This window comes from Orussus abietinus, unplaced genomic scaffold (assembly GCF_000612105.2).
Source record: "Orussus abietinus isolate OABI.00-Male unplaced genomic scaffold, Oabi_2.0 scaffold7, whole genome shotgun sequence".
In the NCBI taxonomy this organism is placed as follows: Eukaryota; Metazoa; Arthropoda; class Insecta; order Hymenoptera; family Orussidae; genus Orussus; species Orussus abietinus.
Window position 1 is genome coordinate 1073884 of NW_019394453.1, and position 16759 is coordinate 1090642.

Consider the following 16759-nt stretch of genomic DNA (forward strand, 5'->3'; position numbering starts at 1 on the left):
TATATTTACTTTTTCTTTTTTTTTTCTTTTTCTTAAGGCCGGTGATAAACGGCGCTCTAAAGGTGCTTCTTCCTCCGCGTGTACGCCCTGTAGCCCCGGCCACACCTAAATCCCTCTTTTCGAAATCGTGATTGAATAACGCATTATTGAACCAAGACATGCGAAAAGCTGTAAAAAGCGACACGGATTGAGAAAGCGAGATTCTTGGGTAAGAAGTGCGCTTGAAGTGCACGAGGAAAATAATCTACCTAGCCCAAAGCAAGTGGCTGATATCTATCCATAGTGCCGCGACTATCTCAATACCCGGCTGCGAATTTGCATTTTACTTTTCACATTGCTGGTGGAGTGCCTCGAGCGTACCGACAGTGCTGCACTTGCAGGGCGCGATCAGCTGTTCGATACGTCACCGCGCGAACGTATACTTGGCGCGCCACTCCACCGAGGCTCTTATTACACGCCATAAATATTACAGTTATTTCAATACCCGATCAAACGAACGCGCATAAAATTTGACTCTCGAGAAATTTAACCGTAGAATTTGCATTCCATCTAGAGGTTTCACTTCAAACACGTGAGTACCTACTAGCCATGGTTCTATTACTAAAAACTCCTTAAAATTCTATAAAAGAAGTGCTCTTCCATTCTTCCATTGTGAAATCCCCCTATTTATAACAGGTATTACAGCGATCGGACGATATTTAAAACAACGCTACGCTCTTTAAGCACTTGTATTTATGTACTTGGCGCGAAACTCTATCAAGTTTGTTTTTAACATCACCCATCCACGGAATACTCACAACCTACTACAATCAGAAAAATGTATTCCATGCTGTTCATTTTAAAACAACCCCGTCAAAGATGTTTAAAAATTTCAAAAACGTCGACACCCAAAGTTATACTGAAATGACAAATGTCACGTGTCAATTTAAATAAACATGCAATGTTTGGAAACTTATAAACAAGTTCTGGACTTGCATACATTTTATCGAAAATTTTTTGAAACAATTTGCGCAATTATAAAGCCTGTACATGGAATACGGCCACGAGTGTATGCGCACCAAATACATAAAAAAAACATGGGCGAACAGCACCGAATACTTAACGCCAAAGTTCGGTACTTCATTTTAATAAATATTTATTTCTCAATTTTATAAACCCAGTACGCCGTATTTGAATGAAACCATCCAGGACGTTTCAGGAATTTGAAAAGTGCAGGCAAACGGTCATAATCTTAGCTTTCCAAGACAGAAAATAGATAAGTAACTCATTGTTAGATGTGAATCGGCGATAAGACTCTTATTAATATGAACTCTGCGTGCAACTATTTCGAGCGAATATTCCGCGGGCTCCTTTCTCAGGAAAGCCCGATCGGTTATCGGATATTGGCAACGCTATAGGCGCTGATCGCGGTACCTGTATCGAACGCAAACGCGGATGGCGCCAGCGTCGCGTTCCTGCGGGAATGACGTCCCGCGGGATAAAGGCGGGGCACATGGTGGGACGTTTTTTCTTTTTTCTTTTTTTCTTTTATTCCGACCGAGTACGCTAGAGCGAAATCCTCGTAAGATATATTCCCCGCCCGTCTCGCCGGCAATAATAAATAATAACTACACGCCCACGCATTATCGTGCGCCTCCGTAGAGTTCTTACCAATGGAGGTTAGATTAGATTAGCGGCGCATCGGAGCACCGGATACGCGCGTTTACACGTATTATTTATTTCCAGTAAATACCTTCTCAGAGTTTTAGTTATAAAAAAAAAATTCCATGGGTATAGCCATATTTAATTAGGTTAAGTTACGTTACGTACGAAGGGCTTCACTTCTTCGAGTGCCAATTCCCTTTGCTTTCACGTGACAAACAACAATGCGATTCGTTAACAAGGATGTTCAGCCTTAAAATCCTGACAGTATTCGATGATCTTCAACGATTTGCAATGATATTTCTGCTTGAGATTTCCAGCTCATTTTACGTCACTTCGCGCATTAAAATCATTCTGAATTTATGTTTGTTACTTTCACGCACCATATTAATTGCAGTCGAGGTCATTTCAGCCTAATATATCGCGATATCATAGATACATAGTGAATGAACTCAAATTTCGAGAAAAAAAAAATGAAGCATCTAATTTACACGAATTTATTTCAGCGATACTTTGAATTAACATAATATTTCTTCGGTACCATACCAAGAGATACATCTTCGATTTCATGAAACTCTTTTCTCGGGGTAGATACGAAAAGTAACCTTGGAAGAACTTTCCAAGCCAATCGGAGGTAATAGTTTGGATTTTCTCTAAACTCGTCCCGGCGGAAGGTCTTTTTTCCTCTGCGAGAGTGCGAAACCCTCTCGCATGAGAATCGCCGCCGGCCGCTGGCGCCTACAATAATAACTGCTCGCCCACGCGTTGGCGAGCTCTCTTTTTGCGAGTCTTACCAGTCGAGCCGAGAGTTAGGTTAGGTTAGCCGGGGCCCCGAGACTCGTGCCGGGACGCGGCCATTTTCGAGCGGCCGAGCGTTGATTTACGGGCCGGATCGAAATCGCCGGATCTTTCTCGCGGGATTCGACGCGCCGGTTACGGCCTTACGAAGGAATATCTCCGAGCCGATGCGCCGGGGAATCCTCGCGATATTTTGCGAATCTCCGATTTATCGACCGAGCCGGAAAACCCGGAGACAAAGGAAACTCCCTCTGCCCCCGCGCGTCGGCAGAATCTAAAATCCGCGGCCAAGATATAGGATAATAATTTCCCGCGAGTCGATATCTCCCGGGCGTGTATTGAAAGTAATAAATCTCCCGCAAAGGGGAAGTACCGATCGGAACAATCGATAGTCATCGATGATTTTGTAACGTCGCTTTCACTTCGCGAGACGTTCTCTCCGGAAGGTCCTCGCGCCGTGCACTTGCGAAAGGACAATTTTGCGAAAGTCCGAATCAAGATTAACTACCTGTCATCTTTCCTTATGCGTCCGGAGTCACCGGAAGAATCATGAAAAAAAAAAAAAGTCAATACGTCGAGGCGATAGAGCGCAATCATAAGCACCGATAACATCACCTGCGAAATTCCCGGAAATTCTTATCGCCGATTGTAATTCCTTACGAAGAACGTATACGAAATGTTTGTCAAGGCACGATTTTTCTCTCTTTTTTTTTTTTTTACTGATTCCTCGAAACTCACCGTCGACACGGAATAATAATATAAATGGTAATTTCTGATTCACTCGTTTCTTCACAGCTGTCGACCACGGGTGAAGCCGAAACCTTCCCTATGCAGCGATCATCGTCATCGAGTCATGCCGTGATGGGCCTCTGGGCTTAGGAATTAATTCGAAGCAGCAGATGGGAGGGCTTTTCCGGATGCCGTGCAGTCGGCGAGGCGAATAATTAATGAAAAATCGACAAACCGGGCCGGTCTATCAGGGCGACGTGATCAACGACCCCGATGACGACATCGTTAGTCCGACGTCGCCGCGCGATTTCATCCGACGTCGTCGGCCGTCCCGATGCGGAAGATAAGCTCCATTTTCGGCCCATCCCGAGGGACTTTATGGCCTCGTAAAGGGCGTAGGGAGTGATTTCGCAGCGGGTGCCTCTAGGATTCCCGTGGGAATCTCGCCGATAACCGTGAACCACCGATATGCAAATCTTCCCGCGATAACCATCTGCAGATGTCATAAGTATATCGATACGACGGTCGAACACAATGGCGCACTTTATGGGAGTCCCCATTAAGCACTTTCATATCCACGCCTGGATCACCATATACTCGGTAAAATAATTTCACATTGAAATTCTGCATTGGAAATAATTCCGCAAAATTCTATGTCATATCCTAAGTTATGTTAAACTGCGTATCGATGTTTGATGCTTTTTTAAAAAAAAGAAATGAATTTCTTACGAAAGATGGTGAACTTTTTGTCGAAATCGGATCTTCGAGTGGCTCGACGTCATTTCTAATTATCGTTTGGAGAGAGAGAAAAAATAGGACACTTTTTTGGGCGTCTGATTAGGGGCAATAAATTGCCCCCCAAACGGAGAAGGAGACTTTCCATTTTGTGCTCGTTCATTCTCTCTTGTCCAATTTAATTATTCGCCCTAATGAGACAATAAGGAAGAGTTACGAGTGAGAAAGTGAGGCCTGTGCAAAGCCCCGAAATAATGCGTCAGAGCCACCTGAGCCCAGTTGTCGCCACGAATTATGATAATTTCGTCTTAGCTGGGGGATCAGTCACCCTGGGAGAATTCGGGGGTGAAAGTCGGCAAAGGGGAGAGGCAGGGGGTAAGGGGAAGAGGACTCCGGTGAGTCATACTTCATCCCCTACGGGGGGGCAGACCTCCCCTCTGTGTACGAACACTCCCCTTTGGGCTCCCCGATTGAAATTATATTTTTTCCCGTCTGGTCCATTTTTCTCCCCGTCTTTGAACTTGGAAAAAAGCGATTCTTCATCCCCGTCCTGCCCACGCCCTTGACAAATATTTTAACCCCCAGCCCTTTTTCGCCCATTTCCTCTCCGGGTTGTGTTCCTCCCCTAAACATCCCGTTTCAACGCGTCGTATAAAAAGAACATGTCACCGCTTCACGGAAAATTCCGAAACTGCCCAATTGTATCATATCGTTTGATGACAAAAGAAAAAGGTAATGGAAACAATTATTTCTAGATTTAGTTTTACGCGAGATCGATGAGAGGTGAGGATCTATCCTGATTGGTAAATCTTTAACATCCTCGCGTCTCTTTCTTCCCTTGGAATTCATACCATTTCTGGAAACATAGGGACGTGCTTTTCAACTCTTTCCTTTCGTATATTCCAACGAGCATCTTCCACCGACCCTTTTCTAACGATTTTCCCTTTATGCCCCTTATTTCCTCACATTTTCCCGGTCCAACTCTCGCAAGACCTCCGCCCCTTCGCGAGACCCTTGCCTCCGTTTCCTCTGTATAAATCCCTCATCCTTTTCCCTCTCTTCCTCCCCCTTGAGCGATAATTATATTTCCTCTAATGACAACGCCAAGTTTCAAGCCAGATACCCGGAGGGCAACCTCCTCGAGGCGCCGAGGTACTCTTCAAGGGCCTGGAAACGAGAATAGCGGCCAAGACTTCGGTCATACAATTACAAACGCGACATATATATTTAGGGGTTGGAAGGGAAAGAAACAACATTCACCCTTAAATGATTTATCCTCGGGATACATATGATCCACCCGCACTCACTGATAAAGACTATTCCCCAAAGTGTAAACCAATCTCCCTAAAGAAATAAATCCAACTACTAACGACCTTACCCTGCTCTTCTGCATCCCTTGCCGACTTCTTAGAGAAATTGAAAACTGAAACCAGATACATAAAGATGAAAGTAAAAAGTAGTTGAAAGGAGACCCTTCCGGAGCCGCTTCTGCCGTGGCAAGAACCTCTCGAGGGAAACCTATACCGAGCAAAATGTCTGGTCTAGCGGCACAAGACGGCCGTTTTGTCGGGATCGGGCCAATAAAAGAACTCGCTATACTCGCCCTGGTAGTCCTCGAGGTACAGCTGGCGCTGAATCATCAGGGTCTCCGTCAGATAGGGCTGCGTTGGGAACGCTTCGTGTAAGGAAGTCAAATGAAAAATGAAAAAGAAATTACCGTCCCCAATTTGCGTAAACCTTATCGACTTACAACTCGTGACGAGGGAGGTGAGACCCGGTCTGCTCCGATTAAACATACGGATTAAAAAACGGTCTTCGGTCGCGACCGAATTAAAAGAAATTCGTAAATATGAGATAAATAAGGAAAAAAAGGGGGGCTTCGTTGAGTCAGGGTATAAGAATGTCAAGGGGTGGGTCGCCTGTAATCCGAGGTAATTCCCAGACCCGATGTTATACCCGACCGAGAGATTTTCCCCCTCGAGTTGCAACTATGCAAAGCGATCGTATTCCCGCGTGGGCCGATCTTGAATTTGCGTGTTCAATTTGCCTATGTACGTGAAAACGTGAATTAAGGAGGTTCCGAGGGTAGTGGTAAGTCATGAGGTCTCAATCGATCGAAATGTCGACAGCGGCAATCATCCCTCGCCGCTAAGTGCGGGAATTACGCGGCCTGTAATTTCGGGTGGCTCTCAGTGGCCGTTTCCGCGCATACGTGCAATTCGTCGCGTATTTACGTATGTGGGCGGTACAGGCGAGGCGCGCTTTCCTTCGACATACGATACTTAGGTACCATATGTGCGGCTATCCGACCATTCGGAAGGAAATTGCCAAGGAGTCTTGGCGAAACCCGACCTTCGGCGAATCAGTCGATTTACGTGCGTAAATCGTGCCCGCTACCGACATGTACGCGAAAAACTACATATTACGAATTTTTACAATTCCCGCAGTCTCCCAATCACTCCAAACAGTACCGATACTAATATTAAAAATCATCCCATTTATATAATTTTGCTAATAAATCTCTACCTTCGCAGTCATGACTCCAACAATGTTCCCCTTTCTTCTCATTCACCTTCACTAAATGTTCCTACTCGTCGCGGAAAAATTCACGCAATTTTTATGAATAATTCCAAGGCACCTTGAGGATTTTTATAGTTATCGGCAAATGCTAATCAAGATTATCCTACAGTCGCAGAGAGCTGTGCACATAATTACTTATTCATATTTATATATATACACACACATATATTTATATTTCCAGTAGTTCCTAGTTGACCCGGATAAACGGGTGATTTCTGTGAACTGTTACGGACAGAACACCGCATTTCAATGGCATTATCATAAATTTGTCAATTCAGGGACCGGAAACGCTCGACGATAAATCTTTCTCGAGTCCCGCCCACTTCCGGATTTTCTTCGGACCGCAGGGGGCGAATCGAATCGTCGATAGGAGTTTCCTTCCCTCGGGGAGTTGATCTTCCGCGAGTCGAGCGAAACGTCGATGGGGTGGTCGGGGCCGTAGAATCGTCCCCGCTTTTATTTCTTTTTTTTCTTTCCCTCCTTTTGTCTGAACGAGCCCGCACCGCGAGTAACTCAAGGAGCACCTCCAGAAGTAACCCGGCACAACGGGCGTAATGGTAGATCGTCGTAACTTTACACTCGAGCGTGCAACTCCTGCATGCGGTCTGAATGCAGCCTCGAAAAAGTGCGGCGCGACAACGGGGCCACCCGTCGGTGCAACGTCAGGGGGGTGAAACGCCCCAGAGGGGCAGAAATCAGACACGTGTTCGAGCCTCCCCTAAAGATGCTAGCTGACGAGTTCGAAAATCGCTCGACCCTGAATTCGTTCGCCCTTTGTGACATTCGGATCGATCGTCGAAGCTGTACCGCTCGATCAACCTCCACGCCCTACCAAAAATTCTTGTACTGTATCCATTAAGTATACAAAGTTTTGTTTCAAAACTATTAATTTTACACGTTGAATTAAGGTGATGTGAAAGTAACAAGAAGAGGTCTCGTCAATAAAACATATTTCTCCGAACTAAGTGTACCGAATCGTTTCAAACTTGACTATGTGAACATGGAAGCTAACATGCGAACATGAAAGTCTAAAGAAGGTCCTGACTCCAATAAAATTTTTATTCTTAAAAAATTTCTTCGTAAATGTTTTCAACATTTTTTTTTTTTGTCAAATAATGAAATTTCGCGAGTTTCAGAACCTACCTTAGGCTGTCTAAATTCACGTTGTAATGTTCGAAACTATTCAATACATCCAGTTCGGAGTAAATGGATATTCTATTTTAATATTTATATGTATTTTTCTTTTAATTCCCTGACAACCGGATCGAGATATTCGTTTCGCACTCACCGTAAAACTTCTGACGAGGCTCTTTTTTATTATCTATTTATTACTTTCTCATTTTGCTTTTCCCTAGTCGACACGGATGAACAGGTCATTTTCGTGAATGCTCGTGTATATGAAGGCTGCGTAACCGCATTTCAATGTCCCCTCTTTAGCGATAATTACCAGCTTTCAGCTCAAGGTCGGGTGCTTCAACTTCGAGTTAAAGTCTACCTTGCGGACGAGTCTACCGGTCAATCAGGACGTGAGATGGCAAGATTACCTAATGGACGAGATTTACCAGGGGAAGAAATTCAACCCTGGGATCGACGTTTCCATTCCGAAAGGATTAGTCTCAGCCAACTAACGAGCAGGCGTGCTAAGAAGAATCGACCGATAAGAGCGTACCTCTAATTGCTAGTTAAACATGTCTAGAGGCAGATATACCACTACTACGATCGATCGATCCCGCCCTAACCCCGAATTTTGACAAAACTCGTAAGGCCCACCTAATCCAATCACAGCTCGAACAGGACGGCGCTAATTACTCAACGCTAATCAAGATATCCTAATTGCATTCCCCGACAATCCCACGAATGACGTGGGACGAACCAATTGCTCACGGAAATGATACAGTAATTAGGCAGAAATTCCGAATAATTCCGAAATGAATCTTTTTCAGGCCCCAGAATCCTTATCATGAGATTTCAAGTCCAAATCTACCTTTTCGAAATTTAAAAGGCAGACGCCCCGACAATGAAATATTAATAGGAAATAATTGCTTAGATAGAATTTCTTGAGGGAAGGTCTCGACGTTGAAAAAATCCCTCGCGGTTTAATGGTTTTTCCAAAAATGTTCAAGTCTTTGAAGCCCAGCGACGTTTTTAAGCTGTCCCCACTGCGTGTATAAACGCACAAGGGGGTCTGAAAACCGCGACTTTCTCATTTCTTGATCCCTTCCCCTAATTTATTGCGTTATTAATCGCTCGAGTCGAGTAGTCAGGTCGCTGCCCTTGGAGTACTCGACTGCGCACCGAGAATTATCGGTGCGCAATGCTAGGCTCAAAGGGCACCCGTGCCGGGAAATTCGAGCTCGTCTGTTAATGGGATCGAGGGTACCTCGAGCTCTTTGAAGTCGTCCTCGGCATCCTCGGGTTGGACCAGATTAGCGGACGTTAGCGGAACACATGGCTCGGCCGATAAGGGAGGAAACTCCAAGGGACCGGAGAAACAAGATAAAGGCCCGTTCTCCGTTTTTTTTGTTTGTTTTTTTTTTCAGCGACAGAAAAACGGTAAAACGCATGTCAACGTAGATTACTCGCGGTGCGGTCGGATAACGTTCAAAGCATCATCAGCATCCGTTTCTAATAACCGTTTCCAAGATTACAAAAAAATCTAAAAGAGTACCATTTCTCCCAGTCGTTGTGCGTTTAGAAAAGCGCTTTTTAGATATCAAGAATTTGTCTTTATCGAAAATACCCTGAGAAAAAAGATTAGTTAATTGAAACAAATATATATATTGCTGCCTAAATCATGTATAATTGTAAGAGACAATTATTTCGTTGAGAAAATAAAATCATGTCGTTATTTTAAACAAATTCTCTTTACTCTTTACTACATTTCTTTAGACGAATTTGTTGCAGCAATGCATATTTCTTTGAATCACAACCAACTTTTTTTTCCTCAAAAGAATATAAAAATGTAGAAGATTTGTAGGTTAGGTCACGGTTGGGACGGTCGAACCCAGTATAGGGAACGTGTCCAGTTGGTTTTATTTTCTAATTCCTGCTCCCCAGCAGAGAGATTAAAGGTGAAGTCAACGCGACGTTCGTCCGGAAGTAATCGATTTGAAAACCAATCGACCCTCTCCCCGTACCGGTAGGCACCCCAAGACCCAACATGGCTTCGCACGTGTCATACGTACCATTCCCTCGTCCATAGAGGCGTCCTCCTCGAAGTAGCACTCTTCTCCTTCATCCGGCGTGAGCGCAGCTGTCTTCGCTTCCGGGCTGTCCCTGGCCGGCTCCAGTTCCTCCCTCGCGTCCTGTCTCCTGAGCCAATCCATTCTTCTCCTTTCTACGGCACCACCTTTCCCCGACCGCTTCTCGACCAGCTCTCGAATTCGCTCAGGATATTATCACTTTATCGTACATAACCATGTCTCTTTCACCGGGGCAACCATTCGAGTAACTCGCAACCCCGTTAAATTATTCCTTTCGACGACCAGTCGAGAATAGGAATTTATTCCCCCTAATATCACGTCTCCGTTTTAATATTCGACTTAATATTCGAGTCTCACTCGGTTAACGGGAACTCTCGGTTACCGGCGGAGCTTCGATCCCGACCGCCCATGATGACGGCGCCGACACTAATGTCACCTCTGCCGCGGTGCGCGACATTTGCCAAATGTCGAGCGCGCTGTGCGAGCATCCGGCGCGCCCGATTGGTCGGCGCCCGGCGAGGGGTCCGCGGTAATCCGCCTCGCGAGTGGTCCACGTGTTTCCGGCGCCGCAGCTGCCGGCGCGCGGTGATTGGTCAGCGGCGGAGCGGTGACCCGGTGCGCGGCATCGACGCGTGCAGCGGTGCAGCGGTGCAGCTGCAGCGGAGCGCGAAGCGTTGCCGAGCTCGCGACCGCGCTCGACACCCGGGCCGGAAGTTCACCTCGCGCAGCTGCAGCTGTCGTTCTTCCGGATACCCCCAACCTCGCGTCCTTGGACCCAGGACCCTCGATAACGACCTATATCGAGCTACGATTTATAAATCACCGTCCCTCGTCCACCTGCAGCTGCAACTGCATCGTCGGAACTACCGATCTGACGAAATTCCTCGGCTCGATAGCTCGACGACCAAGATCGAAAAGTCCCCGCGAAGGTCGAGATCTTCGGAGCAGCTGCGCTCCTGGGCGCTGCAACTGCGAGCGGCGACTCGGTGGTTCGGTTGCGCGCGGAGCCGAAGGAGCCGAAAGAGCGCGACTGCGGCTGCTGTTCGGCTCGGCGGAACGGAACGGAACTGAACGACGAGAGGACTAGGAGGCGAGATCGGCTCGGTTCGGCGCGGCGCGGCGGGGGCGTACCCACGACGCGTCCCGGCGAGGGTGGCCACGAGGGGTTATTCTCTTTCTCCCCCTCCCCTCCGGGACCGAGAGACCTCTAGGCTCTAGCCCCCTACCACCGCTCGCGGCGAGCCCCCTCTACCGGCGCCCCCCTCCACCGCGCCCGCCGGGTTCAGGGACGATCCCAGGCGATCCCGGGTCCTAGGAGGTCCCGAGGGTCCTCGGTTCCGGGCCGATCCGCAATTCGTTTTTCATATCAAGAAACTCGGTAGAGTTTCGAGCCAAATACATTTGAGCGAGAATTACTCAGAGGTACACCCGGTCCAGTGTTGCCAGCAATACTATTTTTATAGCAATCGTACTATTATTCCAGCCCGTTCTCTTACGCATTTTTAGAACAATAATAGTACATGAATTGTCCCATCCTTTTGGTAGAAAATGAAACTGTGGTTATGAACGACGTTATTATTATTTATGGATACATGTTTTTCGTTAACATTCCTTGTTTCGCTCATAAAGATATTTATGCTTTGTTGAAACAGGGAATGAAATTGAACCGTTCAATTTTTATTTTAGATTCTTCTTCGGTGCTAGAGTTTATTACGTGGGTTTACCTTGGTTTCTAGTTGACGGGTGAAATATACATGAACGGCATAAATATATTTAATACTATTAATTGTTTAATGCCTTGAATTGCATTCCCTTTCCTTTTTAAATACAGGCGAAATCTTGATTTAAATATTTAAATATTTGGATTTCTTAATTTATAATAGTATATATTATCTTCTTGTTCGTATCGGATTGTACTATTATTATAATCCGAGTGTACTGGAGTAAACAGTACTCAAGTTGATAACAAGGACACGGTCGGACAGATAATCTCGAGCGATCCGAGATGTGGTTAGGACCATTGAACAGCGCAAAATGTCCTAGCAAGGACTGGTCTCGATAATCGTCGCAAACAGACCGATTCCTCCTCGGGAAAAGTACCGAGGCTAATGAAATAGTTGGACAAACGATTTATTTCCCCCTCGATATCTACCACTAATAGCGGGAAGCATATCGCCAGGCTTCGGAGCGACCCTCACGCGCGACGATACGGAATTTACGAGGGAAGATAGTGGCAATGAACCTCGACGCGTGCACGATACCACCATGGGGACAATGTAACGAGACATAAACGTTAGAGGCTAATGAAAAAGTAGATTAAATAACGATCGCAAAGACAGTTCGTTGCTCCCCTACTATCCAACTTAGCTCGAAATAAATCATCGAGCTGAAAGGAACGAAACTCCTTATAATTATTATTCATTAGGTTCAGTTCGGTGCCGTAACCTGAACTGGTAACTTCGACGCGATAAGTGCAAAACTGTATATGCCGAGCGAGCGAAACGTTACGACGAGCTAAAAGAGTCGTAAAATAAGGTGGAAAGAGGAGAGGAAGAGAGGGAGAGAGGGAGGCAGATCGAGCGAGGGGGGCGAAATTAGGGCACGTCAGTAGTCGCGAGGTGGATCCCGGGGGATTCGAGGCGCGGAATTTTACGCCGGCTCGACGTCCTCGTAAGTAGAAACCTTGGAGGGAAAACGCGACAGCGCCCGGCGCGGATTAATGCCGGGAAGTATGGTGCCGGTACTTTGTCGCTCGCGCGTCGCTACCTCTAATGAAATACGCTGCTACATCCCTGGGTTTTCAGTGGCGTCGGGCGCGGGAGAGGAAAGCCGGAGGAGAAGGACCGCGGTAGTCGGGCGCAGTGGTGGGAGAGAGACGCGGCCGGCAGGCGAGGTGTGGAGCGAGAAGAAGGAGTGGGTGAGAGAGAGAGCACGGGTGAAGGGGAGAGCGAGAGACCCGCATGGGACCAGCGCAGGTGCGAGAGAGAGGGCGCGAGCCACGCCGCGGAGTGAATGCCCGAGCGCGAGGAAGAGAGACGCGCGACGCTGGGTGTGTGAGTCACGGTTGCCCCTGGCAACCGCGGTGCGCGCGCACCGCGCTCTCAAAATACGCCGCCGCCCGGCGCGCGTAGTTACGCGCCACGTCTGCGTGCACGCGTGCGAAGTAACGCGCGCGGAGTGCGCGTAGACTGGTTAATTGATTTTGCCATTGCCGACGGGCACAATGTTGCCGGCCGAACGAAACGCCATGGGAAAACGTTTAACAACGCGGAGAGAGGATCGATGAGGACGCGAGCGGGTTCGCGGGGCGCAACGGCAACGAGGGTCCACCACCTCGCGAGTTCGAGAGTCGTTTCCGGAAAGTTTCCGCCGATTGTGGCAATGATGCAGAATGATTCGGATCCCGCCGGAGTGAAGCATCGTCGCTCATATCGTGGACCCTTCGCGTGATTACCCCGAGCGGAGCTAAACGTAGGAGAAAGATTCGACGGTGGGGGAGCGCGACGCTCGAGAATGGCCGCGGGGCGCGAGTCGGCTCACCTCGCGATTTTGAATGCAATTATCTCGGCTTCGGGGACGAGTTGATCGACGAATTCAAACGATTCGTGCTTCGTGGGGGGGAACCATTGTGCGGTACATCGGATATCCCGCGGGCGTAACCTGATTCCGCAGAAATCGATGTCGAGACTTCGCGAAAACGGCGGGCCACTCGGTTTTCGCGCGACCTTCTTTCCTCCGGGGACGGAGGTAAAGGGGCTTCGATTACTCCGCGGGGATGAGAAGGTTTAGACTTCTTGGCACGCGATGGCGCACACACAGGGGCGCGTTGCATTGTCGCGGGCCCCGCCAATCGGAGGCTGGCTCGTTCGCGTCTCTTAATCTTGCGCCGCGTTCCAGATACGGCCTCGTTTCTTCCGGAATATTCTCGACGAGGTCACGAGGTCGGGTTAGGATCGGCGTATTGTCTCGCCGCGGCGCGCTCACGTTTACGTAAGCGCGGTCGCGCCGCGCGTTCTTGGACAAGCGGTTTTCAGTCGAAGAGGTGCTTGCGAAACCGGAGGCTATTCGCGCGCCCGCGCGCGCACATAACCTCGAAGCGACTGCGAAACGGGATTAGACGCCCGCAGTGCCGTCGGGAGGAAATCCGAGGCCGAGATGGGGCCCCGAGTGTCGGACATTTTTACGTTTAGGACCCTTGACCGACCTCGCCCACTTTTCGCATCGGAACTAAATCCCCCTTGGGTACACTCACGGCGGCGCTGCCGTCTTCAAATTACGGGGAGAGATTAAATTATCACCGGATTAATACCAGATACCTCGATGAATTAATCCCCAGGAAGTTGTCGCGCGTAATTACAGAGAGTCGAGAAAGAGAGGAGGAAGGGGACTAAATGTCAAGGCATTTGATACCGAGAAATTGGAACGAGTTCCCAGGGGGTCCGAATCTCCGATCTCTACGCCCATGGCTGCGCCGATTTCGTCACTGCATCGATACGCTTGCGCACCGAGCCCACTATGGCGCGGTACTTATGCTTCGAGGCCCTTGCTGCGTATTAAACTCATTACGCACACCCAGCACTGTGTACGACTCGGGACAAAGAACGATATATATTCGATACCGTGTCGTCGACGTCATTTATAATTGGACAAGAACCATATCATTCATATTTCGAGCGAATAATGGCGGTTGCACTCCCGCGGGATCGCAGTTGAGGTTAGGACGAGTTCGCACCCACGCGCAATCCAGGACTCGCGCCAGTTCGTGCGTGGGTTTCCAGAGGGACCTCTCCAGAGACGTGTGAATTGGGTTAATAAACCGGGAAGAACCATAAACTCGGGGGTACTAAGACGAGCCTTCGCTCGTTAATCTCCGTCGAACTGACCGCGCGTCTTGCCTCCACCGTCCGAGCCAACATGGCGCCGGACGGGCGATATCGTTATATCGTTATATTATTATATTCCACCCGGGACAGGAAGAGAATTCTGTCAAGCGGCGCAGTAAAGTGCCGAAAATAAGGGGTTTTGAAACGTCGGGCATTGTTCTCCCTCCGGCTTCGGGTAAACTCGAAGATCTAGGAGCCTCTCCAGAAGACGTTGGAACGACGATTCATGTATTCCGGCGATGGAGGTCCATCGAAATTTCCATGTCGAGGTTGCCGCGGAACCCTTTCCGAGCCCCTGGGAGGCAGAAAGGGGGAGAGGAAAGAACGGGAGAAATGAAATTCGGCCGAGATTTACATCTCGGCGAGCCGAAAGGGCGCCGCCTTCGTGGAAGGTGTGCCCGCCATGTTGGCAGGCGCCATTACGGTCCCGAGCGCGGCTTTGACGCCCCTAAGTGGGACATCCACATGGAGATTATACACAAAGAAGCGAGATCCTGGGAGAGGCTGGACATAAATACGGATATCTATGATCCACATTATGTGCGCGTAGATCGAGAGATATCCTATTATTGGAGGGAAACGTCCTGACGCTGCAGACGCCGTACCGACTCCTTCAAACTAATCACTCTGGACAGCAGACACACCTCTAGACCACGACCTAACGAAGAAAAATTCTTGTTCAATGTACCTTAGTCAAGAATAATGAATACAAACAACCCTACCCCTGACACCCCATTACACCTCTTTCCCTCCTTAACCTACAAAATCTTTTCCAACCTCTTGAAGTTAATATTTAGTTCCTACCAAATGCAGAAACTCGACAGAGTTTCGTGCCAAATTCATATATAAATACGTATAAGCGGGGAGCCTTGTGTTTTACATCTGATAAAGGTTCCCTTTGCACCTGATAAAGATATTATTGTCACTTCAAAGCGAACGGGACTAATGTACGGAAACTTGATTATTAACCTAGGCAAGCAAAAATGAATAACGCGCACCACCCTCCCGCCCTCTGATGTATTTTTCAGGCGTGAAGTACGAGGCAGATAGAATAGATGACCGCGGGTGGAAAAAGTGACGTCCTCCACGCCTCGGCCAATGGCGCGGAGTGTTCGGTGTCGATAAAATCGGACGCTTTTTGCCGACCCTCGCGTATGTTCCCAGTCGCCGGCGCGTCGATTGACTCCGGCTAAGTGGTAATTAGAGGAAACGCCGCCAGCGGCGCCATCAGTCGCCGGCCTGGTTCGCGCGATTCGCACGATGTTCGCGCGATTCCTGCGAATCGCCACCCCGACGCGAGCGGTTCGCGATGTAGATAGGCATCGCGCGGAACTAGTCCGGTTCCCCGAACTCGTTCGGGACGAGTACGAGCGACTCTCCGGCCCAAAGCGGTGGCGGCGACTTTCCGCGAGCCCGTCAACTTTGGCCCGATTGGTCGCCGCCAAATAGACAAATGGAGATTTATTTCCCCCCGAGACGTGGGATCTAAAGTGGCCCGCAAACCGGCCCGAATTGCCGCAATTAGCGCCCGTTGTTTCTTAATTACCACCGTGCTCGGTCATTCGATGAAGGGAATTGCGTTTGTTTCGAGTCTTTGTTCAATCGCCTTGAACTTTGCGACTACATTCCCTCTGAATTGCTGACGTAAAAACAAACAGTGTGTTATAAAATTGAAGACGATCGTTTATTTTATTTTTATTTCCGTCGTTTTATAGGAATTACGTTAATTATTTTTAGGTAGTGCGTTTGGTTAAATAACTACCCTCGGTAGCGCTCGGTGAACGACCTCTCGTTTCGGCCGAAATTCCATCTCATTTGGGGATTCGCCCGGTGGGTCCGCCTGCCCTATCGGGGCACTTATCGAAATCGCCCAACGAGGAGATTCGATTAAAAGCCAGATAAACGGCGACTCTGCGGGTTGCCGGTTTAACATAAGCGCACCCTGCAGCCGTCAAATAGATCTCCATCTGTTGATCCACTTCGCCCCCGAACACGGGAGAGCCAACCGGCAATCTTCGTAGAGATAAAAAAACTTATCAATTTTCCGAGTGCCTCTCAATCATTAAGACGATGCACCTAACCGCATTCGATATCCTCGTTTTCAACCTATTCGATCAAACCCTGGTACCCGATAACAAAGATAAAAAATGGATGAATTTAGTGAAAATTTCTAACACCACGACAGACCGA

At 48.3% G+C, this 16759-nt stretch overlaps 1 protein-coding gene across 3 annotated transcripts in view; it reads right to left on the bottom strand.

Annotated features, from left to right (window-relative positions):
- The window catches only part of LOC105704139 (abnormal cell migration protein 10), a 144541-nt gene that overhangs the window by 53309 nt on the left and 74473 nt on the right, over positions 1-16759 (bottom strand). The window contains exon 1 of one of the 3 annotated variants that reach the window (XM_012433109.2): positions 9669-10107. The exons of the other annotated variants lie outside the window; for them this stretch is intronic. Coding sequence (XP_012288532.1) covers positions 9669-9809 — 141 coding nt within the window. The 5' untranslated portion in view covers positions 9810-10107. Of the gene's footprint in view, positions 1-9668; positions 10108-16759 lie in introns of those variants that run through there. 3 annotated transcript variants of the gene reach the window in all.